Raw genomic sequence first — 25,730 nt, 5'->3', positions numbered from 1 at the left:
ATGTACCAAATGATTTCTGGTCTCAGAGCCTTCACATATGCTGTTTCTTCTGCTCAATATTTATTTTAAAAAATTTATTCATGCATGTAGAAAAATACATAAATCATAAATGTAGAATGCGATGAATTATGAGAGTGAACATATCCATGTTACCCCTGGCAGCTTGAGAAATAAACATTACTAGCTCTCCAGAAGATTCCCTCACATTCCTCCCCAATTATTCTCTCTGCCATGATTTGCAGAGATAATCACTGGCTGACTTCTTACATCATAGATTAGTTTTATCCAGTTTTTAACTTAACGTAAATGGAATCATTCAATATGTATTCTGTTGGGTCCGGCTTCTTTCTCTCAATGTTCTATATGGGAGATTATCCATGTTGTAGCAGGTGGCAGTAGTTTTCATTGTTATGTGGTATTCCATTGTATGCGTATTCCAGTATTTGTTCTGTTGACATTTACTTCTAATTCTTTCTGTTACAAATGATACTAGTATGAACATGCTTATACATGTCTTTTGGTGCACATATGTACACATTTCTTTTGGATATATTTTTAGGTATGGAATTGCTGGGTCATAGAGTATTTGTATGTTGCCTGGAATGTTTTTACCTCCAGTCTTCATTTAGCTAACTTCCTGTTTATTCTTCAGGTTTCAACTTAAAGGTCACTTCTGCAGGCAGGCCTGTCCTAACCATTGCTCTCCCCCCAATAATTTTAAATTAGGTCCTCCTGTTGTAATCTGTCGGAACTCCATCATAGTACTTACTGTCATTTATGATTTTACATGTGCATAGTTATATAATGGCTGTCTTCCTACTAGAAGTTATTAGGGCACTGACTTTTTTTATTCATAGAACTTTGCCAGGGTCCTGGTACATAGTAAGCATTCAGTAAGTACTTGTTACATGAATGAATGAAAGGTTATTATTATTTTGAAATGTTGCCAAGATTGGGATTTGCAGTTTATACAGAACATTAATTTGGATAGTTTAATGACTTTCAGCTGGAATTTTAATTTATTAATTATACAAAGAGAACTTTTTGTTTTAAAATAGTTTTTCTTTTTATGTATGATAAAATGGAAAGTGGCTTTACTGCCAGGTAGTTATATGATCTTGGATGAATCACCTGAACTCTTAGTTTTTTTTCTTTTGAAAATGAGTAGCTTGTTTTGCACAATCTCTAGGATCCTCTGGCTGGAGGCTCTCTCGTACTACACCAAAGTGCTACCTGAATGCAAATAAGCTGACCACAAACTGCAGTGCATGCAACCACAGGCAAATTGTGATTCTAGGAAGAGCATACCAATTTGTAATCTTGTTTTCACATTCTTAATGACTTTCTTTAGTTTGGCCTTCTGTATCAGCTGAGGAAAGACAGTTTGCTGTCCATCTGGAAGGTTGGAGCCAGAGCAGAATGTTCACTTTGGGTAGCAGGACCTTCATTAGGTAGCTTAATTGTTTAGTTTGAATTATTATTATTATTTTTTAGGATTTTATTTACTTATTTGAGAGAGAGAGGGAAAGAGAACAAGTCGGGGAGAGGGAGAAGCAGGCTCCCTGCCAAGCAGGGAGCCCGATGCGGGGCTCGATATCAGGACCCCTGGATCATGACCTGAGGGAAGGCAGCTGCTTAACTGACTGAGCCACCCAGGTGCCCCTGTTTAGCTTGATTTATTGTAATTATCAGAAGTTAGAGAAATTTACATTTAAACTTAATCCTCAATACCATTTAAGTTTAAAACAAATGAATTTGTAATCATCTGGTTAGCTTAGATAATAAGTTAATTTTGTTTCTTTCTGTTCAGATGGTAGAGTTAGCAATGCAGGTCTGATCAGTTTTTCTATGTTTAATAAGCCTCTGTTTTAGAGTCACAGTCATAAAAACCAAGAAATAGGTGTATGATTATGTTTTCATCTGACTTTCTAGAGATGATCTTATGCTTCATTATTTGCCTGAAATTCTAATTTGAGAAGAGAAAGTGTAATACCAATAATGCTGAATAATGCCAGTTATGTCATATGATCTAGTGCTATAAAAGCAAGTCACTCCAGCAAAGGAGGATGCTGAGTAACATGCTAGAGGACAATTAGTATATTAAATTTTGATAAAGACCAATTGATATATTTATACTCTTGAGTGTTTTCTGTAGTCTATAAATAGATAATCTCTACAGCTTCTATTTTCATTACTTTCCTGTCGCTTCAGTAGGAAACATAGGTTAGGCCTACTTTCAGTCATGAATTTGTTCAGTTAAAAGAACTTTGAAAGCAGCACAGAGCTAAAATACTGGGTGAGTTAAGTCATCTGAATTAAGGTGTTGGATATCACTACCTCATGGCTTAGTATTAGTATTTCTCAACCTCTTCTGTGATGAGCCGGGGCCAGTTTGTAATTCTCCAAGGCTGTTTTCAACAGAGGAGGATACTAAAGCTTAGTGATTTAGGATGAATGTAAGGAAAACATTTATGGCAGAGTACAGCAATATTTCCCTTTCCTGAGGTCTCCATTCTGGAATCACCGAGTCTTCCTTCCCAATTTATTTATCATTTGATGATTATATGATGGCCTTAGAGTGGGCTGTGGGGTCATTCTTTTTTTTTTAAAAAAGATTTTATTTATTTATTTGAGAGAACGAGAGAGAGAGAAAGAAAGAGTGTGCATGTGAGTGGGGGGGGGGCACAGGGAGAAGGAGAGAGAGAATCTCAAGCAGCCTCCACACTGAGCACAGAGCCCGACACAGGGCTCGATCCCACAACCCTGAGATCATGACCTGAACCGAAATCAAGAGTCGGATGCTTAACCGCCACCCAGGCGCGCCCTGTGGGGTCATTCTAAAGGCAGTAGGATTTACTGCTTCCCTTCAAATTATGAAAGTCCGGATGCCCATTGAGCTTTTGACTAGTATACCTCTGGTCTAGGGTAATTGAAGGAAAGTACCTTTCAGGTTACTTAGAATTCCAGTAGCCTCTGCTCTCACTGACTGTCCAGTTATTTTGTCTTCTCTTCTTTCTGAACCTACCCAGCATGCCAAAGAATGGTGTCAGAATAAATTTTTTTTTATCATTTGATTTTGGGAAGTATCAAATGTGCATCAAAGAAGGGAGAGTAGTGTCATTGACTCCATGTATCTGTCACCCAGCCTCACTGATTATCAACTCATGGACACTTGTGTTTATCTACATCCCTATCCACTAGTTCCCCTCCCCATTTATTTTAAAGTAAATCTCAGATATCATGTAATTTCATCCATAAATATTTTTATGAGAGTAAATGTTTATGGTACATATTTTATTTTGCTTTAAATTCTATTCTGTGACCTTATTCATATTCACATATTCACTAGGATTAGAATCAGAGGACCTTCAGATTATCAGTTCTACGGATGTGTGGTTATGTTTAAACATGTAATGGTAGATTTATGCTTAAGATAGCTCTGTGTTGGGCGCCTGGGTGGCTCAGTCGGTTAAACGTCTGCCTTCAGCTCAGGTTGTGATCCCAGGGTCCTGGGATTGAGCCCCACATTGGGCTCCCTGCTCAGTGGGGAGTCTGCTTCTCCCTCTGTCCCTCCCCCACTGCTTGTGCTCACTCTCTCTCACTATCTCAAATAAATAAATAATTCTTAAAAAGAAAAGATAGCTCTGTTCTCAAGAGCTGCATGTTCACATTAGATGGAAAATAAAGAAAAAATTGAAGGCACGAGTGAGTTGTAGCATTGGGTGTGACAAGGGAAGAAGAGCTTTTCTCTTTAAAATAAGCCCTTGAGGAAGTTAGGTACTCTTGACCCCTGATGTGTTAGAGCAGTAACTCCAGGAGTCGGGCTCTGCCTTACTTTACATGTTGAACAGGTGAGCCAAAGAGGTGCAGGCCTCCTTACCTGAGCTGAACTGCTAAAGGTCTGGATGGTGGTTAGATTATCAGTAACTTGTAAAAAAAAGAAAAGTCTGTTTTTCCTAGCATCTTGTTTACTTAAGAACATCAACATGAGCAGGAGAAAAAAAAATACGGAGCAGGCTGTTCCCCTCATTGAAAGCCCAATAGATACTTTGAAAGACAGCCCTGGCGAGGAGTAATCTGAACTTCCGTATCACCATATCCCCTGAACTCTCGTGTTCTCTCATTCTTTCACTCTGTTTTCCTCGGGGCTCTCTATACATCCTACCATTGTATAAACTCCACCAGTTTAAGCCCTGGTTAGAAATCATTTAACAAGGCCTGTCTTCCCCACCCCTACCTTTCCACTCCCACCCTCACTCCACCAGAGGTGTCCACCATAGATTGACATCACATTTGAAAATTTCCAGATGTTGGGGCACCTGGGTGGCTCAGTCGTTAAGCATCTGCCTTCGGCTCAGGTCATGATCCCAGGGTCCTGGGATGGAGCCCCGCATTGGGCTCCCTGCTCAGTGGGAAACCTACTTCTCCTTCTCCCACTCCCCCTGCTTGTGTTCCCTCTCACTGTGTCTCTCTCTGTCAAATAAATAAATAAATAAAAATCTTTGAAAATTTCCAGACGTCACTGTGAGGAATTGTTAAATTTCAGAGCATTCAGATGCTATTGGTGGTAAGGTTAAATGTTTATCTTTTTATGTATTATTTTAAAACTCACAAAACATTCCCTTTTGTGCTACAGCCTCTCAAATTTTTTTTGTCTATTAGATGAATACTTAATAGTCATCGTGTTCAGTGTCTCTGGTTAAGTTGGTATTGTGTTGAGATAAAAAGAAATGGGGGCACCTGGGTGGGTCAGTCAGTTAAGTGTCCAACTCTTGATTTTGGCTCAGGTCATGGTCTCAGGGTTGTAAGATGGAGCTGTGTTGGGCTCCCCGCTCAGCGGGGTTTCTGCTTGGGATTCTCTCCTTTTCCCTCTCCCTCTGCTCCTCCCCCACCCCACTTGTGCAGACAAGTGCATGCAGTGCGCTCTCTCTCAAATAAATAAATAAATCTTTAAAAAAAAAAGAAATGAGACAATTTCTGTTGCTGTTCATATACAAGTGAATGAGGTATAAAATAATGAGAAAAAAGATCTACTTCCAGCATGATCAGGGAAAACTTCAGGAAGGAATAGGCATTTTAGTTAGGTATTGAAGGATGGGTGATATTTGGAAGCACAAAAATGATAAAGTGTGTTCCAGATGGAAAGAACACTGTGAACAAAGGGTGAGGGAAAACAATGTGGAGCACACAGAAGGAGCCCCCCGTTATTCATTTTTTACTCATTTTGGCTGCAGTATAGGATGCAAGGGGAAAGTATTAGGGAAAAGCAAAGATGGGGATGAGTGAGGGAACAGTCTGTACATTCTGTGTTTTAGCTAAAGGTTATACACATTATTTTAAAGTAGTATGACTTTTTTATTTTAAATAATCTCTTTATAGTGGAAGATTCCCAGATTATTTTCTAGAATTAAAAATTACCAGAGAAATAGGACAATAATTTAATTAAGTCTCTCCCTCTTACATCATGTATTTCTCTGTATTTCATGGAGTTTCATAGAATAAGAGAATCTTTTCCCCATTAAACAAGTGTATGGGGAGGGGATAACATGGTATAAGAGTTTATCTTAGTGCTATGTAGAGATAAAAGCTTCTGAATTTAGGAATGTGCATGTGTATTTTTAAGTTTTTTTTTTATGGTTACATTTAATTTTTTAAAAATTTGGAAACAGTGTCAGATATAGAAAAGCTGAAGTTCAGTACAAAGAACTTTTCTCTGAATTATTTGAGAATGAGTTGCTGACATGATGTCCCATCACCCACAAATACTGTTACTTATTTCTTAGAAAGAATGGCTCCTTCATAACTACAATATAGCCATAAAAAAGTTTACATTGTACTTCTGTCTAATCCTCAGACTCCATTCAAGTTCACCAGTTGTCCCAATGACTCATAACAACAAAAAGATCGAGTTCAGATTTGTCATTTTATTATGTTAGTTTTCATGCCTCTTTATTCCCTTTAAATCTGGAAAAGTTCTTCAGTCTTTGATGTTTATGACCTTAAAACTTCTGAAAATGAAGGCCAGTTGTTTTGTAGAATGTACCTCACTGTGAGTTTGTCTCCTGGCTCCTTGTGCTCAGGTTGAGGTTATATGTCTCGGCAGGAATATTACCGGAGTGGTGCTGTGTCCTTTCCATTGTATCCTGTCAGGGGGCACACAATTTTTACTTGTCCCATTACCATTGGTGTTCACTCTGATTATTTGGTTAAGGTGGTCTCTGGCAGACTCCTTTTTCTCGTATAAGAAGTGTTTTGAGGTCAGGTACATTGAGAGCATGTAAACATCCCCATTACTCATCGCACTTCCGGTTATGGGCTTCTTCAGTGGGCTGTAATCTGTTCCTATTATAATTGGTTTTGATGCTCAAATTGTTCCAGGTTTCTCTAGTAGACACCCCTTCAAGCTGGCTTCTGTAGTTTTGTGACGTATCTCTGTTATTCTTTTGAGTACTCCCTTTATGGCACAAGAATATGTTCCAGGCTCATCTTGTCCCTGCCCTTGCCCTGGAATCAGCCATTTCTCCAAGGAGTCCTTAACAGTGGAGAATGGTATTAGAAAGCAAGATCTGGGTGCTAAGTGTGGCCATTGCTGTTGGAGTACTGCTGATCTCGGGCCCTGTCGATGGATAGAGCTAAGGAGAATATGTAATTGTGTGAATATGTATATATGGTAATACACTTCCTCTTATATCCATGTTTTCCATCTATCTAGAAAACTATGAGTTCACACTGGTAACTCCAATTTCAGTCAACCCTGCAGTGCCCATTCTAGTTTTCTCTTTCCATATTGAACTCATTCTCTGACAGTGAGGAACCTGGTTCCCATTATCCTGATCCTTTCCCTCTATCACCAACCACTCTGTTGCCACTGTAGCCTCCTCCACTGTATGGGTGCCCTCCTCGGCCCTCAGGGGCTCCAACACCCTGTCCTGGGCTTCTTTCCAGTGCACCCTGCCCTCCCCACCCTGCCCAAGCTTCAAGCTACCATTACAGGCAACTGCCAACATCCCTGGGTGGACACCATCCTCCTCACCCCACTCAGACTTACTTATGCCAGGCTGTCCCTCCCCGCAAGTGGATGCCCTCTCTTCCTGCCTCTGGCTTCAAATCCATGCATAAGGCCATTGTTCTCACTCTGCCTGGGCTCTGACAGCCTGCAAAGGACCTCCCTCAATTGTAGCCCAACCTTTGAAGCATATATGGAAGAATAGGAAAACATCTACAGTCCTTTACATAAAAAATGTTTAGGAAGAAAACACTGTTTTCTCTTAGAGAATTGGAAGTGTCTGGAGTTAAAATTGCATATGGCTGTGAAATTTCGTCTTTGAACTCCTACTGAGCACCAGGCACTGAGCTAGGGCACTGGGGATAGAGCAGTGAACTAGGCAAAATCCCTTCCCTCCTGAAGCTGCATTTTCTGACTCAGGCTGTTTAAGCTTAGACAAGTTAGTAACAAATTGATAACCTCTCTAAGCCTGTTTCCTCATGTCAGATGGAAATAGTTGTAATTTTGCCCATGGGGTTGGTGTGAAAATTGAATAATGTGTGTTAGTTACTGTCATAATCATCACAAGAAACAATATACAGGTACCTCAGCTGAAACAGCATTCATCACTCCAAAAATTATTTTAAAATTTCATTTAATAGTTTGAGGAGAAAGCAAAAAATTCCTTGGAAGGAAAGTAATATCTACTCTTCAAATTATTTTCCCTTCCCTTTAGCATACTTTTATCTAAGAATAGGCACTTTAAATTGTATGCTTGTGTGTTTGTCCTGTTTCCTGAGTCTTAGAATATAATATAGAAGTGTAAATAAACAGCATGACATTTGTTGGCATGTTTGAATCAGATGACAGTTTCATAGATGGGTCTTCATGAAGCCTGAGAGACATGACATATTCATATATTTGGAGCACAGTTAATGAGAAGATAATTATTATATATTATTAGAAGAGAGACCATTTTGTTGCATGGTAATAAGTTATAAAATGACTTTTTTCTTTTTAAGGGAAGGTTATGGCTTAATATTAAAAACACATTTTCTTTTTAATCTTACTAAATAATGATTGCTGCTGAAACTGATACATCTAGTAATATCTATATTACTATATTAGTGATGGTGTTTAAATGTAATATCTATATTACTATATTAGTGATGGTATTTAAATGCATAGAGCATGTAACCTCTAAAACTCTAATAATTTGCCCTGGGAGCCTTGCCTTCTGTCATCAGAGTTATAACAAGTCTTTAATAATGTTTGCTTTAATGTACACATGGTACTCCTAATGAGGCAGTATTTAGGGACAGGCAATCCTGATTTACTTTACAAAATATAATTACAGTTAATGTTGTGACATTTTATATTTGTGTCACTTGTCATTTAATGTTAGGAGTAACTGTTATTTAAGCATATGGTGTAATAAGAAGAAGAAGAACTCTAAGAATGCAGAATGAAATACAAATCCCCACAACTTTAATGGCTTGGTGAAATCTTACTCCCTAATTTCATATGGGGTGCTTTGATAAAGGTAAAGGCCCACACTTAATAATGAGCATGCTAGAGAATTATGACAGTATCAGCTAATTGAGGATTTGTTTTTGTTTTTCAATAGAGCAACCACAACGGCCTGACCTAGGGGTTTTATTCTGTGGGTTATATTCATCAGCAAGATAACATTAACTTTATAGCAGAAGAAATGAATCAAGACAAAGGCCAAACTGAAGATTTCTGTTCCTATGCTAAACTGTGTGGTCAAGTGTTGCATTAGCTTTTATCATTTCAACATTTGTCATCTTCTATGTTTCAAGCACTATTCTAAATGTCAGGGATAAAAGGATGCATAGGACAATGTTCCTGCCTTCAAGGATTGGCTGGTTAATGAGAAAGACAAGTGATGGGACTATATAAAATGTTTCAGCAACATGAAGAGGGAACTCTGTGAAAGAACTGTGCCTGTAGAGGTAAAGAAAGGTTTCCAGAAAGTGACCCTGTGCGATGTTTGTATAAGGTGAAGGTTAGGTGGAGCCTTGCAGGCAGAAGGCTAGATTGGTGTGCAAAGGTGTGGGGGTGTAAAAGAGTGTGTTTGGGCAATTAGGGGCAGTTTAATGTGATGAGAGCATAGAATGCAGGGGGTGGGAGGAAGAAGGGAGTAATGAAAAATGAAGCAGAAAGAGGAGGTTGAGGCCAGATTCTGAAAGATTGCTGACAAAGGAGTTGGATGCTGTTCACTAGGGGTGTGATAAGCCAGGATAGTGCTGGTAGTAGAGATGGGCAAACAGATCAGTGGGACAGAGAAGAACATTCAAAAACAACCTCCAAAACATACGAGTATTATTCAAGGCAGTACTTCAGATCACTGGGAGAGGCTGGATTAATTCATCAATGGTGCTGGAACAATTTGTTGACTCTTTGAGAAGGACAATTAAGTTACTAGTTGAGAAAATATCTTATGCGATACATTTATGTTAAGAATATCAGATTTAGGGGCGCCTGGGTGGCTCAGTCGTTACACGTCTGCCTTCAGCTCAGGTCATGATCCCAGGGTCCTGGGATCAAGCCCCGCATCGGGCTCCCTGCTCCGCGGGAAGCCTGCTTCTCCCTCTCTCTCTCCCCCTGCTTGTGTTCCCCCTCTCGCTGTGTCTCTCTGTCAAATAAATAAATAAAATCTTTAAAAAAAAAAAAAAAAGTATCAGATTTAGGGGCACCTGGGTGGCTCAGTTGGTTGAGTGTCCAACTCTTGATCTCAGCTCAGGTCTTGATCTCGGGGTCCATACCCAGTGTGGAGCCTACTGAAAAAAAAAAAAAAGAGTATCAGATATTTAGCAGCTTTTGTTTGAGACTCTGGCTTTATAATAGAATCTGATGTTTCAGGCCATTTTTCTTACCCTGAATATTTTCTTTTGTAGCATCTGCAGAAAAAGAGGCAATCAAGGGTACATACTCCAAAGTACTGGATGCATATGGACTCTTAGGTGTTTTACGATTAAATCTTGGTAAGTTTATTATTCAGTGTAATTAATCTTTTCTCATTTCAGTTTTTTTAATACTAAGGATTTGAGAGAGAGACTGCTTATATATCATTTCATACTACACATTTGGGCTAAAAGCATGGTAACATCTTTTAAACCCTAATTCTGCTAATCTTGGGAAAATGTTGGTTGAAAAGGCATGCTACATACCCAGGCTTTTGTGATTTTAAGTTCCAGAGACATTGTGCTATTTAAACATTTTAAGATCGGTATCAGTTGTCAAAGGAGAAAATCAGGGTATTGCCCTTTTTTTGTTTGTTTTGTTTTGTTTTGTTTCAGTGCTTTAGGGAAAGACGTCTTAGTGAGAACCACACCGATTGCTCTGGTTTATAGTGGAAAGTACATCTGCTTTGTATTTAAAAGGTCTCAGCTTGAGTCTGTCTCTGCCACTTAATGTCACCACGGGCTGCAGAGTAACCTTTTTGATTACCAGTTTGTCTGTAACCCCGTGGCTGCAAGTGTGGCCCAAGGCCTGGTACCAGTCCATGAACCATTTTGTTAGTGGTCTGTGATGAGATTAGGAGCTTGCACCATCATGCAAATCAGCACATGGCTTCCACCATTGATAAAGTCTTACTATGAAAAGCAAAAGTCAGCTAAACTAAACAGTGAATTTAGTGAGGTAGTTGCTTTCCATTCTGAAACAAGCACCTTTCTCACTGTGACAGCTCATGCGCCATACTTTGAGGAGGGCGAGTGTGTAAAGTGGAGATTTGTCATTTGTTATGAATCTAGCACATGTAAAAAGCACTGTGCCTAGGTGCTTAACTAATACTGTCTCAGGTAACCTTCACAGTCCAGTGAGATTTATTTAAATCCTGGCTTATGAAGGTGCGTATCTCAGGTTGGTTATGTTACCACACTGAAGTTGGTCTAGATAATGACTGGTGGAGCCAAGATTCGGGCCACATCTGCCTGCTCAGAGCCCATTGTCAAAGTACACCACCGCTGCATTTTCGCCTTCATGCTAATTTCATAGGATTTTTGTCAAAATTCGTGAAAAATCTCTGGAAGTTTTTGTAAACCAAGTTGCTTTATAAATTGTTAGCAGGGACTTTCTGTTCATGTGTCAGCGCGGCAGCTCACATTTATATTTTTTCCCAGTTTTTTTTCAACTGTGCTATTTACAAAGAACTCCCACATTTATTGTCTTATCTGGATTTCCTGAGAATTATAAAAGACAGTTGGGGAAGATAACACATATATTTTTTTTTACTTGATAAATTTTGTATATCCTCAGATTTAGTAGAGGAACAATTTCATCAATGTGAGATATTCTGTTAACGTTTAAATGCTTCATTATACTAAATGTGTTTAAGCAAGGATTTTTTTTCAACTTTTGCCAAAATCCAGTTGTAAATATAAACATGTCCGTGGCAGTTTAAAATAACCATGTTGTCAGATTTAAAAAGTTGGAGACATGACAAGAAAGTTGGAAGAAACTTTGAATAATTTGAAAAATATTGGGACTTTTCATCCAATTAATTCTTTGGTTTTTGCAGGTGATACCATGTTACATTACCTGGTCTTAGTCACCGGATGTATGTCTGTTGGAAAGATTCAAGAATCTGAAGTTTTCCGAGTTACTTCCACTGAATTTATATCACTACGAATTGATTCTTCAGATGAGGATCGCATTTCAGAAGTGCGAAAAGTTTTGAATTCAGGAAACTTTTATTTTGCATGGTCTGCATCTGGAATCAGTTTAGATCTGAGTCTTAATGCACATCGCAGCATGCAAGAACACACAACTGATAATAGATTTTTCTGGTGAGTTTGTGTTAATGTTTTTTCCCTTTGTTATCGTGTGCTTGCCGTGCAATAGTTTGATTTGGGGTATAGCGTGTTCATCAGTTATTTCCAGAGGTGGCAGGGATGGGCATTGCTGATTGAGCACACCACTCTTTCCTGCTCCAGAATCCTCAGCAGAGCATAGCAGATATCCAATGTCAGCTTATTGAAGTTCTCATGTGATGTGAAATCCATTTACTCTCCTTGATCTAGACTGACCTTTCATTTCTGAAATATATTTAAGATACTTATTTTAAAATTAAGACTAAATTAGTTATAATCAAATTGTGTTACTCATATTTACTGTTCTTAGTTTTGAGATCTTGTCTCTGGCAGTACTGTTTTTCTAAGACAACATTGCCTTATTATTTTTAATTTAAGGGTTATAGGTGGATAATCTTGATTCAAGAGCAATAGACTATGAAGAAGTGGCATACTAGGATAAAGTTTAGTACTATAATAAAGTAAGACTTAAGTAGGTAACTAATATGTTTCACCATCATGCATAATGTGCTGTACTATAAGTATGCACAAAGGGTAAGCATATGTGACTATAATTAGTACTGCTTTATTGGAGCTGACCAGATTTCTAGTATATTGCTTCTCTTGTCCACAGCCAGCATTGCTGTTGACTTTTTTCCTTAACATCACGTAGCAATTTTATTTCTTTATGTTTCCATGTTATAGGCCAAAGTCCAGGACTCTCTGCTCTTGGGTCTCCCTTAGTAGGTCAGATTCAAGGTGTTCCTCCTGTATATTTTCTTTCCCTCCCCCTTGCACCATCTACCTGTGGTCCTTGAGTAGCACATTCAGTCTGACCCATCTGCCCTGGGTGTCTGAGGGCTCAAAATCAACAACAGCTTTAGGATACGAAACTAATTTTAGAGGAAACTTTGTAGCTAACATGGAAGTTTTTTGGCCCAACATAGTAGCATGGAGGAGAAACAAGGGTAGAATGAAAAAAAAATTCTAGTGCACTGTAGACAGAGACTTGGAGCCTGACAAAGGAGGAGATGATGGAGGTGTGGGGAAGGAAGGGTTAATAGGGCAGATGAGAGGGCACAGAGTCCCGGCTGCTCATGTCAGCCCCACACTTTTTCTGACAGAAGAGACATCGAAATCCCTGAAAAGTTAAGGTGGTACAGCTGAGCTGGGCAGCTGTCCTTACTTTTTTTTCTCTCCCAGCCTGGACATTCTTAGCCCAAATTCCTTAGATTAAGAGATAAACATTTTCCTGCAGTAATTAGAAGTTTAAGCAGGTGCGGATGCATTGGCTCAATGATCAGCAATTAAGCACATTTGCTAAGTTTAACCAGTAGGAATTATTTATTTATTTATTTCAATTAAGGGTAGGGGTGGCAACAAGTTTAGATAACAGATTGAGGGAGTTCATCTAGTAGGAGACAGGTTGAACAAAAAGGGGACTAAAACACCAAAAATGAGTTTTGGTAATTTTACACTTTCTACAATTTTGCTAAGGATTGGCATTCTTGAGCTTCACTTTGCATAGAAAAATGAAAGCTTTATGAATTTATTATGCATTCTCTTGTAGCTTAGTAGAAATATTTTCCAGGATACAGCCAAGTAAGTTTTGTTGCCAGAGTCACAAACACCTATCACAAAAACCCAAGTCATTTTATTCCACTCGAGATTTGAAGCTGCTGCCATTGAGAGTTGTTTATAAATTTAAATAGAATTAAAACAGCAACACATTGACAGCAAAGAAAAATGAAAACTGATGGCAGAGGGAGAAACTCTACCTGAACAAATGCATAGCATCCCACTTGTTTTTACATGGGGACAAGTAGCTTGTTTATACCTCTGCCATGACCTGGGACTCGTTGTGATGTCTGGACATACTGGGTCAGTTTGAACTTCACCTCAGATCAACGTAGGTAATAGTAGAGTATGGAAGCTCAAGTCGTATTTTGAAAATACATAGTGGCCGTTGGATTCAGTGTTAGTCCAGAAATAATCTCACCGCTCATTTACATTATGCTTTCTTGCATGGATGGTTTACCAGAACTGCACATGACCACCATCTGTTGTTATCTCTACTGCAGCCTATACCTTGTGGGGAAGGGCTGGGCAACTGCTGGTCTAGCAGTAGTGCTGTGCATTAATGACTAAGACAGCAAGATAGTGGAGAGTACTTAAGAAAAAATTTCTGCTTAAAACAGAAGGGTTTTAAAACTCAAAGAACCAAGCTTCAATATTATAGAAAATTCACTTTTATAACACTTTGTTTTTTTGTGGGTTTTTTTTGGTAACACTTTATCATCTGAAAAGACAAGCCAGAAAGTTTTTCTGCACAATATATTTTCCTTGGTGATAAGTTGGTTGGGAGATTTCCACATGCTTTCTTTGGAGGACTAAGGTTCCAGTCGAGAGCCCAGAAGAGGCAGTCAGCAGGATGAGAAGGTGGCCAACCCCGCAGGACTCTCGCCCCTATCCCTGCTTTAGCCATAGCGACTCTGCTTTGATGCGTTTCCTAATCACTGGGCTTCTGGGTAAAGCCCAGCCCTTTATTTGAGTAAAACTTTTTGCTCCAAAAAAGTTTGGAAACCAGGCCCCCTTGTTACCTAGAATGCTACTCTATTCGGAGTAATGGAAAACTCTAGACATGTATTAATATGGTAGCTACTAGTTCAATTGGCTATTTAAATTAAAATTAATTAAAACAGAGCCTCATTAAAGTGGAGCATTAAGAGTAGAGCTTTATAAGGTGGGGTGGGGATATGTGTATGAAATCCTTTTTTTGGAAAAGTTAGGTTATGTATACATTGTATTAAAAGACAACAGAATGGGGCATAGATACTAAAAACATAAAAGATATGCTTCTTTTCTAGAGACCATAGGTCATATGCCAAAAGATCCCATTTTATAGCCTTCTCTTCTGATTCCTAGCATAGTAAATGTAAATGAATTGATTTATTTGTAGGGCCTTTTAATTGAATAGCATTAAATTAATGTTTCAGGAGCACTGTTTGAAAACTGATGCTGTGTTGTCTGGTACTCAGTAAGCTAATGAGTTATTTTTTTTCTGTTAGGAATCAGTCTTTGCACTTGCATCTCAAGCACTATGGTGTGAATTGTGATGACTGGTTATTACGCCTCATGTGTGGGGGAGTAGAAATCAGAACAATTTATGCTGCTCATAAGCAGGCAAAGGCTTGCCTCATTTCCAGACTCAGCTGTGAACGAGCTGGGACCAGGTTTAATGTCCGGGGAACAAATGATGATGGTCACGTCGCTAATTTTGTAGAAACAGAACAGGTATATAGTGTTTTATATTGCTTAATTCGTGTATTAGATGAGAGGCCCAGAAAATAACAGAACCACAGATTTCGATTTGATTCAGAACTCCTTTTCACATCTGTAATGTCATTTTGTGGTGGTTCCTGGCTACTTACTGGCCTTAAGGAAGGCTTCCCTGAAACAGACTTATTTATAAACAAACTTAGGTATGGCTCTTCAAATGAGTAACAAGATTTTTTACCAATTAGCATGACGTTGTCAGTGCTGTACATTTTGGTATTGAATTTAAAAATCCTCAGTTATAGAGCTAGACAACTTAATAAAAGTGGGGTTTTTGTGAAATTAAATCAAACTCATCTAAAATTAAGTTATGGCCTTTGCAGTCAGAGAAAGACAAATACCATATGATTTCACTCATATGTGGAATTTAAGAAACAAAACGAACAAAGAAAAAAAGAGACAAAAAAAGACTCCTAAATACAGAGAACAAACAGGTGGTTGCCAGAAGGGAAGTGGATGGGGGAATGGATAAAATAGATAAAGGGGAATAAGAGTACACTTATCTTGATGAGCACTGAAAAATGTAGAGAATTGTTGAATCATTATATTGTACACATGGAACTAATATACCACTGTGTGTTAATTATACTTGAATTTTTTAAAAAATTATGACATTTTTTGGCTCTGAAACTATATAAATGAAATTCAGGCCATGCCCCCAGCCCAACTCAGTTCTTCAAATTAGTTTTTGAAAAATATAAAAAAGCTAAAGAAAAAAATATAAAGGTATTTGTGTAAAATATTGAGATTTAGAAGGCATTCTTTTTTAAAAGTTGTGACTCATATGCTTATGTTTTTACTATTTTTTTGGTTAATATACAGAAAAACTCACTAATTAAAAGAAAGTCAAACTTACTTAGTCGCCTCTTCCGGATATTTTGTTAGGACAATTATATGTGAGAGACTGGTCATAAGATAAAACTAGCAGGCAACAGATGTTAGTAAATTTATCTTTGTCATTTAGAGGTAATAACTTTATGGAAATATTTTATATATGATTTTTCTCTGTAGGTTGTGTACTTAGATGACTCTGTTTCTTCTTTCATACAAATCCGGGGATCTGTTCCATTGTTCTGGGAGCAACCAGGATTACAGGTATCTGTGTAACATTTTTTGTCTTGTGTTTTCTCTTGAATATTTTCCATATTTTTTAAACTTTCAGGATAGTTTATTAGTTCATTGGATAGTTCTGTTATTCAGTTTAGTAATATTAGCTAGATTCACAAATGAGGGTCTAAATACAAGAGTTCGTGGAATTGCCTTAGATATTTTTCATTTAATGTTCTTTCACATGTCCATAGAAATTCAACTGCAGTATTTAATATTAAAATTTTAATGTTTCCATAGCACTTGATATTCATTGTTTCATATTTACTATCTCAGTATCTTAATATATAACAATTTAGCCTCCTTAGGTAGAAGAATGTAGTAGTTTAAAAAAAAAAAGGCTTCAGGGGCGCCTGGGTGGCTCAGTTGGCTAAGCGACTGCCTTCGGCTCAGGTCATGATCCTGGAGTCCCTGGATCGAGTCCCGCATCGGGCTCCCTGCTCGGCGAGGAGCCTGCTTCTCCCTCTAACCCTCCCCCCTCTCATGTACTCTCTCTCTCTCATTCTCGCTCTCTCAAATAAATAAATAAAAATCTTTAAAAAAAAAAAAAAAAAAAAGGCTTCAGAAACCAGACTTTTCAGTTTGGATCCTTACTCTGCCACTACTAGCTCTGTGATCTTGGGCCAGTGGTTTAACCCCTCTGTGTCTCAATTTGCTTATTTATAAAATGGGAATAATAATATTAGTAGTTCCTGTTCATAGGGTTGTAAAGATAAAATGAAAAGTACTAAGACCAATGCCTTGTACTCACGGGTACAACACTGTGTAAGGGTTAGCTTTTGTTGTTATGGATAATACATCTGCTACTGAAATTTTACTTTATAATTTTTAGTGACCTGTCATCTTTAATATGTTCTCTGGTTTGCTTTCTGATTTTTTTTTTTTACTTTGTTGATATAAACATCTAATCTTTAAGATATAAGATTTTTTTCATGTAAGTTCATAATATTAGATTGCTCATAATAGCGTGATTTTGCATTTTTTTATTCAAAAATCTTCAGTCCCTAAAGTATACGTTATTTTCATCTTAGACTTCTAGTATGTATTGTCTAGTAAGTTTTATGCCTTAGCCTATAATACTGAGAAAATGGACAGAAAAAAATCTTGCCTCCTTTTAGTTCACAGCTGGATCTCTTACATTTTAGTATGGCTGTTGTGGAAAAAGATTGTAGACCACTTGCACCTTTGCAATACTGCAATTTATGTAAGAAAGGCCAAGAATTAACAAGGATTAAAAGAGTTATAATTCCTGGGTTCTTGTCAAGAATTTTGACTTATGCAGGTTTTCTCTTTGGCACGGAAGGGTAACTTAAGCAGATATAGCTCTCCCCAAGTCTCTTTTGGGAAATAATCCCAACCCTAGTCCACTTCTCCTAAGCCTTTGTGATCAGAGAAAGGTGTTTGGAATATTTGTTTTAAGAACATTTCGAAAGCCTTGTTTTGATGCAAGGCGAATGCTTTTGCTTTAGGGAGGGGAGTATAAGAAATGGTAATAACCTATTTATGGACCCTCTGTTAGCTGCTCTCTGTGATATTTTATTAGAAGCTCAGAATTATAGTGTTTGATTATTCAGTATGATAGGATCTTGAGTAGTTACATTAAGTGATCCTCCTTGGGTGAGGCTACCCACCTCCCTCCAGCTGTGTTCTGTGGCTGGCCCACATAGTCTGTCTTGCCATATTGTTTAAGGGCTGAAAGCTACGGATTTTAAAATCACGCATTTCTTGATAAAGATAGTATTTTTTAAGACGTTGAGACAGTCCAGCAATTCTGCTAAATTTTCATGGAGCTGGCCTATTGTTGTCATTGGTTAAGGACTAAGTGGTTCTCAATTATTTAGCTTAGTAGTTTTTAAAGTCAGCCTTTTTTTGAACAGGAATGGATTAGTTTCATAAGTGTCTTTTACAGAAAAACATTTTCCCCATCATTCTAAGAATAGGTAATAGAGGAATGAAAATATTTTATCAATTTTTAAAAACTGAAAAATACTCATTTTTAAAAATACAAAATACCAAGTCCCTAAATTTATTTTCCCTTAGAAGACAAACAAGGGCTTTTGACGGAGAGTGATTGAAAATGATTGTTAGGTATCCTGTGTATTCTCAGGACTAGAATTAATTTTAGGGTTCCTTGATGTTAGTATTACCTAGCAAGATGTCCTACTTCAGAAGGCATGGACAGAGAATCCTTAGGAGTTGTCCCTTCACTTGCCTCTTATCCTCCACAGTTAATTCCTCTGAGGTTTTTTTAATTGTAAGGTTTTGAAGGAATCCTCTGAGGTGATTTTAAAATACAGATTCATGGCCTCAACTTCACATCAGCTGAAAGAGAATCTCTTGGAATGAGACCAAAAATCTGTATTTTTAACCCAATTCCCTACCATTCACATTTGAGAACTTCTGTGTACCTGATGCTATTCCATTGACCTTGAAGCATCTCCATCCCTGTCTGCTCCAAGAGCCAATCCTGAACCAGCAAAGGTAGCCCTGTGACACTTAGCCCAGCATTCTCCTAGGCACTGGGACTCTCCCTTGCTTTCAGTTTCCCACTCCTATCATCCCAGTTAGAGTCTTCCTCATTTATTCTTGCCTGGAAGACTCTCACAGTTTTCTAACTGGTCTCCTCCCAGCTTTCTGGCAGTTCTTCTCACTTTTGAAATACTGTGCTCATCAGATCTATAAGGTGCCCTTTTCTTCACTGTCTACTTTCCTCTGCCTCTCCAACTTCATGCCTTGCTGTCTTCTAACAAGTATCCTCTGCTCCCCAAATTAAAGTTTGCCATCCTTCAATATAGCCCACTCAGATCTCCTTGAATGGATTCAGTCCCTCCTCCACACTGATCTCTTCATTAAATACTTAAGTTCTTCCAATGTATATTATTCTATACTGGGTATATAATATTGTATACCATGAGAAATTCAGAGATAATACTGATGCCTCAGAGAGAGCTTACAATCTGTTTGGGGGGTCAGGCCTTTTACGGAAGAGGTAAATGTCAATATGAATTTGTTTGAGGAATTACTAGGAATTGTCATAAGGTGCTACCCAGGTAAAGAATGATACTTTAAGTGGTGGCAACTCATTCATTTTACTTATGACTTCCTTTCTCAGAAGTTATTTAACATTTACAATTTATACTATTACTCTGACATTATGTTATGGCTTATATTAGCCTTAACAGATGGTAAGCATTATCAGATCTATGTCTAGTATAGTGTTGCATACTCAATTTTCGGTTGAAGTTTTAGAAATATGTAAACATGAAGCAATAGTACTGATGGAAAATGATGTTCCATACCACCCAATTAAATGGTTTTTAAGAGATATATTTGGTACAACTTTTTAAAAAACTGGATAAATTTATGGTTATTTAAAGCTTTAAAGCTTTCTGGAGTACTACTTTTATCACAATTAATATAAGAGCTCTTTTATTATAGAATTTTTTTTAGGCAGTTGTACTAAAACCTAATTGAGTAATAAAACCAGTCTAGTCTAACCAGTATGTTACTAGAAGAGTTATGATGTATAGCTAGTTGTGTGTCAAAGACCAGAGTGCTGGGGGACAACCACAGCCACTGCTTGAAAAACAGAACTTGTAGTTTTTTTACCTTCTTGACAGTTGGCAGTACTGTTCAATATAAATATTAATCGGTAGAAAAATGCTAAGTCTTGGACTTTCATAGAGTTATAGGCAATTACCTGAGACTACTCCAAAGAAAAGGTATTGACTTCTGCTGAGTTTTCTTCAGTCTAAAATGCTTAATGCCCTGGGGTATACATCTATCAAATTTTAAAATTTTATAAAGATTATTAAGCACCATAAAATAAAATTGAATATAGGTGTGGCATTCAGCAAATCAATTTCTTGTTGAAAAGAAAAAACATTAAAGAGAAAATACTGATTATTAGGAGAGTTACTAGATTGTCTCGCTTATCCAGAGAGAAGGATGCTTGATGAATGGATAATACCGTTAATTCAGTTTTCAAATTGGATGACCATGTTAGAGCTAATTTTTTTATTTTATTCGTCAAACTGCATGACTGATTTGGTAGCCCTCTTCCCATGCCCCTTTAAAGTCACTTTGTTCAAACAGGGGAGAATGAATTCTGGGGAACGTTGATACCAGGGCCTCAGAGGGAAATGTTTAAAAGTGAAGTTCAGAGAGATAATCTGGTGTCACTTTTATATTTCTTCTTAGCATCTCATTTCTTTTTTAATTTTGTGTCATCTTTCTGCTACTCTCCTATGTGAAAAAAGAAAAACTTTAACAAAACAGAAAGGCAGATATTTTCCATCTTGTTTAATTCTCTTAATCCATATTATCTGATTGTGTGTGACTGTGAGACTGACTTGGAAAGCCTGTTTTTCCAGGAACAGTGTTTTTAATTTGTTGGATCTTTAGGTGAAGGAGAAGTGAATAACGCATTTAGCATAACAAAGAAAAAATATGTAGACATTGCACTTGTAGACAGCTTGGAAGAGTAGGAATTTAGTTCAGGATACCTAAATTCTTGTGTGAATGACTTGTTTTGGAATTAGTTCTGTTGACCTAAGAGGACAAGTTATTTCACTTGTCTGCATTTCAGTTTTTTTATTACACAGATGGTAGTGATATGTTAACTTACACAGGGTATGTAGTTTGAGCTTAAAACAAGGTAATGTATACAAAAGACCTCTTAAAAATATTTTTCGTAAGGAAAAATTATTGTTAGTTTACAAGTGTTTCATAACTTCTACTTTTTTTTTTTTAACGAGGTCATGTTTTTAAAAATAAAGGGAAAGGAAACCCTTTGAACTTGTTTTTTTTAAAACAATATGAATGAAAATCAATTATTCATTGTACTATTGTGTGTTCAACAAATGAATTACTACATATTGTAAACAATGATATTTCTTTTGTCTACATGTTGGCTTTTTGTATGATTAAATGTGTTTCTCTTGTAGGTGGGATCTCATCGTGTTCGTATGTCAAGGGGATTTGAAGCCAATGCCCCTGCTTTTGACAGGTAAGACTGATTATTTTTTACATAATGCTATAAGTTTTGATATTGTTAAGCAACAAAACTAGTTATTATATTTTACTGATTCATTTCAGCTTGTTTTGGCTCTAAGTAAAATTTCTTCTGACTCCTAATTTAACCAGAAGAAAGTGATACCCAGTATTATGACTTCTGGGATTGATAGCACTAGGTTGTGGGTCTTGATCTCTTGGCCTCAAAACCATGTCTTTGAATATGTTGTCTAATAGGGTAACCACTAGCCACATGTAGCTACTGAGTACTTGAAATATGACTAGTCCAAATTGAGATGTACTGTAAGTGTAAAATACTAGATTTCAAAGACTTAGTGCACAGCAACCTTGACTTGGCCGCAGCAGCTTCTTGCTAGACACGCCTCCAAAAACAAGGGAAACAAAAGCAGAAATGAACTCTATTGGGACTTCATCAGGATAAAAAGCTTTTGCATAGCAAAGGAAACAGTCAACAAAACTGAAAGGCAACCTATGGAATGGGAGAAGATATTTGTAAATGATTTCTCAGATAAAGGGCTAGTATCCAAAATGTGTAAAGAACTTATCAAACTCAACGATCCAAAAAAAAAAAAAAAATCTAGTTAAGAAATGGGCAGAAGGGGCGCCTGGGTGGTTCAGTCGGTTAAGCGGCTGCCTTCGGCTCAGGTCATGATCCTGGGGTCCTGGGATCGAGCCCCACGTCTGGCTCCCTGCTCAGCGGAGAGCCTGCTTCTCCCTCTCCCTCTGCCTGCCACTCTGCCTACTTGTGCTCTCTATCTCTCTGTGAAATAAATAAATAAAATCTTAAAAAAAAAAAAGAAATGGGCAGAAGACATGAACAGACATTTCTACAAAGAAGACATACAGATGGCCAACAGACACATGAAAAAATGCTCAACATCACTTGGCATCAGGGAAATACAAATCAAAACCATAATGAGATACCACCTCACACCAGTCATAACGGCTAAAGTTAACAATCCAGGAAACAACAGAAGCTGGAGAGGATGCAGAGAAAGGGGAACCTTCTTACTGTTGGTGGGAATGCAAACTGGTGCAGCCACTCTGGAAAACAGTATGGAGGTTCCTCAAAAAGTTAAAAATAGTACTCCCCTATGACCCAGCAATTGGCTACTAGGTGTTTATCCAGAGGATACAAACAGAGTGATTTGAAGAGGCACATGCATCCCAATGTTTATAGCAGCAATGTCCACAATAGCCAAACTATGGAAAGAGCCCAGATGTCCATCAACTGATGAATGGATAAAGAAGATATGGGGTGTGTGTGTGTGTGTGTGTGTGTAAACATATACATACATACACAATGGAATATTACTTGGCCATCAAAAAGAATGAAATCTTGCCATTTGCAACATCATGGATGGAACTAGAGGGTATTATACTGAGTGAAATGAGTCAGAGAAAGACAAATACCATATGATTTTAGTCATATGTGGAATTTAAGAAATAAAACCGATGAACATAGGGGAAGGGAAGGAAAAATAAAATAGGATGAAAACAGAGAGGGAGGCAAACCATAAGAGACTCTTAACTCCAGGAAACAAACTAAGGGTTACTGGAGGGGAGGTGGGTTGGGGGATGGGGTAAACTGGTTGATGTGCATTAAGGAAAGCACTTGATGTAATGAGCACTGGGTGTTATATGCAACTGATGAATCACTAAATTCTACCTCTTAATAATACACTATATGTTAACTAAACTGAATTTAAATTAAAAAATTTAAAAAAAGACTTAGTGCAAACAAAATGCAAAATATCTTATTAATATTTGTTTTATATTACATGTTGAAATGATATTTTAGCTGTATTGGGTTAAATAAAATATATAAATTAATTTCATTGCTTATTTTTGCTTTTCTTAATGTACTTTCTAGAAAATTTAAAATTATGTCTGTGGTTCATGTTATATTTCCTTGGGACAGCATTTCTCCATAGCCCCTGGAGTGGTTAGAAGCTGGAGAGAAAAAAAAAAAAACAAACTCCTATTTGGGGCCTATTTTTCATAAGACTAGAGCTGTTGAGGAGGTCCTGAATACCCATGGAGTATGTGATGTCCTCACATATGAGGTGCAGCCCTCTGCCGTGGCTGCCATCCCAAGCTGGATGGCTTGTGTTCTTGGTGCTTATGTGGCACCAACCTCACAGAGTGGAGAGGGGCTGAGTGGGTCCAGCAGCTCCAGCACAGATGGGAGTCTCAGCATTGATGAGTCAGAGAGGAAATGGGCATTAACTGAATTTTCATAAATTCAGAGTTTTGAGAGAAATAAATTGGTGGAATGAATTTGTATCCAGTTTTGCCAATTCTAGGAGTTTAGAAAACAGTCTTGTAGGTTCTATTTAATGGATTTCTGTTTGTTGAAAAAAAATTAGCTTATCACTTGACATATGCTTATTTCTTTTTTTTCTTTAATAGGCATTTTAGAACACTTAAGAATTTATATGGTAAACAAATAATAGTAAATTTGCTTGGATCTAAGGAAGGTGAACATATGCTAAGTAAGGCTTTCCAGGTAGGCATGATCATTTTTCCTTCTGGCCCATGGACATGTAAAATTATATTAAAAAATAATATGATACAATAATGAAATTACTTTCTAGAAAAAGGTTGGGTACTTGTTGGAACCATTAACTCTTTGGGCTACTAAGAAACAGTTTTATGTAATGTTGCTGAAATTGGGATCATGGGAAGCTTTCAAAGCAATTGATGCTCTTTTCTGAAATGTACATATTTAGGCTGTGGAGAAGCAGAAGAATATCCTCCTCTCTGAAAAATGTTCATCTGTCACTGGTAAAAAGATACCAGGCAGTTTCCTCCTTCATCTGTTCATCGCCTTGCCTATTTCCTAGAAACCACAGTCATTGTTTTATACCTATGAAATGGTGAATAACGCATTTGTATACATGCAAGGCTATACCTTCTTGTATTGATGAGAGAAAATTTGAGTATTTCAAGTAAAAAAGAACCCAGAGATAGTCCAACTTCTAAAAAAAAAGTATTCTTCATAAACGCTTATTGAATCAATAATGAATTAATATAAATGATGGTGTTCCATAAGATTATAAGCTTAAACAAAATGGTTAGAGAACATTTTCTGAAGTTTAGTCTCATGAAGTCTGGAAGTAACTTAATTATCTGACTATTTTGTTTTTAAGCTTGTGAAATAAATATTGTTAATAAGCAGATTGTGGGATGCCTGGGTGGCTCAGTCGTTACGCGTCTGCCTTCGGCTCAGGTCATGATCCCAGGGTCCTGGGATCGAGCCCCACATCGGGCTCCCTGCTCAGCAGGAAGCCTGCTTCTCCCTCTCCCACTCACCCTGCTTGTGTTCCTGCTCTCACTATCTCTGTCTCTGTCAAATAAACAAATAAAATCTTTAAAAAAAAAAAACCAGATTGTACTTTATAGAATGACTTTTAAAACATTTGAAAGTATTAAAAAATGAATTTTTCAGTCTTTGATAGGTTTTATCTTAAATCAGTTACTTTATTTTGACATTTTATAACAGATACAGGTATTAAATGTGTAAAAAATGAAGTGCTGGTAGTTAGAAATAATTTTTAATTTTCTAAACCAGATGAGAATATTATTTAAGTTCTCTGATGTTAATTATGTCACCTAATCTCTCGGGGACCATATGTGAGGTTTTACAAAAAAGATGTTATTGGTCATCAGCAAGTAATTTTCCATTTATGGCCAGCATCGATGCATGCGTGAGATCAGTGAGATTTCAAGGGATCATGCTGAGGTTTAAATTTAAAATGTAAGGTTCCATTTTAACATTACTTGATAAGGTTGTATTTAGTTAACAAGATGAGTATTTGCCTTTTTACTTTCAGAGTCATTTGAAAGCTTCTGAACATGCTGCTGATATCCAGATGGTGAATTTTGACTATCATCAAATGGTTAAAGGAGGAAAGGCAGAAAAATTACATAGTGTTCTTAAACCTCAAGTCCAAAAGTTTGTAGATTATGGATTTTTTTATTTCAATGGAAGTGAAGTTCAAAGGTTTGACTGCTCTGTTTCTCTTTTCTTTGAGTTGGGACTTTGCTATATTGTAAAAATTGTTCTGAACATTGAGCTCTTAAATTTCCTTTTTTTTACACCAAAGTTTATCATAAAATAAAATATCTTTATTATACTTGATTTTAGGCTTGTTTTTCTTTCTTTAGAATTGAACAAGTAATAGTAACAGTAGCTTATATTGGCCCATATTATAAGCCAGGCAGTGTACGTAGTCTTTACATGTACCCGTAACAACAATTGAAGGGATAGGTTCTATTATTATCCCCATTAACATTTGAGGAGATTGAGGCATAGGCTATAATTTGCCCCAAATCACATAGCTAAAAAGTGTTAGAACTAGGATTTATCTGGCTCCAGATCTCATGCTCTTATCTGTGAGGCTATTTCACTTCTCTCTTAAAACTAATATTTTAATATATCTTGACCT

At 37.3% G+C, this 25,730-nt stretch overlaps 1 protein-coding gene across 3 annotated transcripts in view; it reads left to right on the top strand.

The window, feature by feature from the left end:
- SYNJ1 (synaptojanin 1) overlaps positions 1 to 25,730 on the top strand; it is an 85,792-nt gene that overhangs the window by 11,198 nt on the left and 48,864 nt on the right. For all 3 annotated transcript variants that reach the window (XM_032393248.1, XM_032393247.1, XM_032393246.1), the window contains exons 3-9: positions 9,907 to 9,993; positions 11,532 to 11,799; positions 14,871 to 15,096; positions 16,150 to 16,233; positions 21,192 to 21,253; positions 23,692 to 23,788; positions 25,116 to 25,285. In XM_032393248.1, the coding sequence (XP_032249139.1) occupies positions 9,907 to 9,993; positions 11,532 to 11,799; positions 14,871 to 15,096; positions 16,150 to 16,233; positions 21,192 to 21,253; positions 23,692 to 23,788; positions 25,116 to 25,285 (994 nt within the window). The remainder of the gene's footprint in view (positions 1 to 9,906; positions 9,994 to 11,531; positions 11,800 to 14,870; positions 15,097 to 16,149; positions 16,234 to 21,191; positions 21,254 to 23,691; positions 23,789 to 25,115; positions 25,286 to 25,730) is intronic.

The sequence above is a fragment of the Phoca vitulina genome, unplaced genomic scaffold (genome assembly GCF_004348235.1).
Source record: "Phoca vitulina isolate PV1807 unplaced genomic scaffold, GSC_HSeal_1.0 scaffold72, whole genome shotgun sequence".
Classification (NCBI taxonomy): Eukaryota; Metazoa; Chordata; class Mammalia; order Carnivora; family Phocidae; genus Phoca; species Phoca vitulina.
The sequence above is the reverse complement of the archived record's forward strand: the minus strand, read 5'-3'. Positions and strand labels throughout refer to the sequence as shown.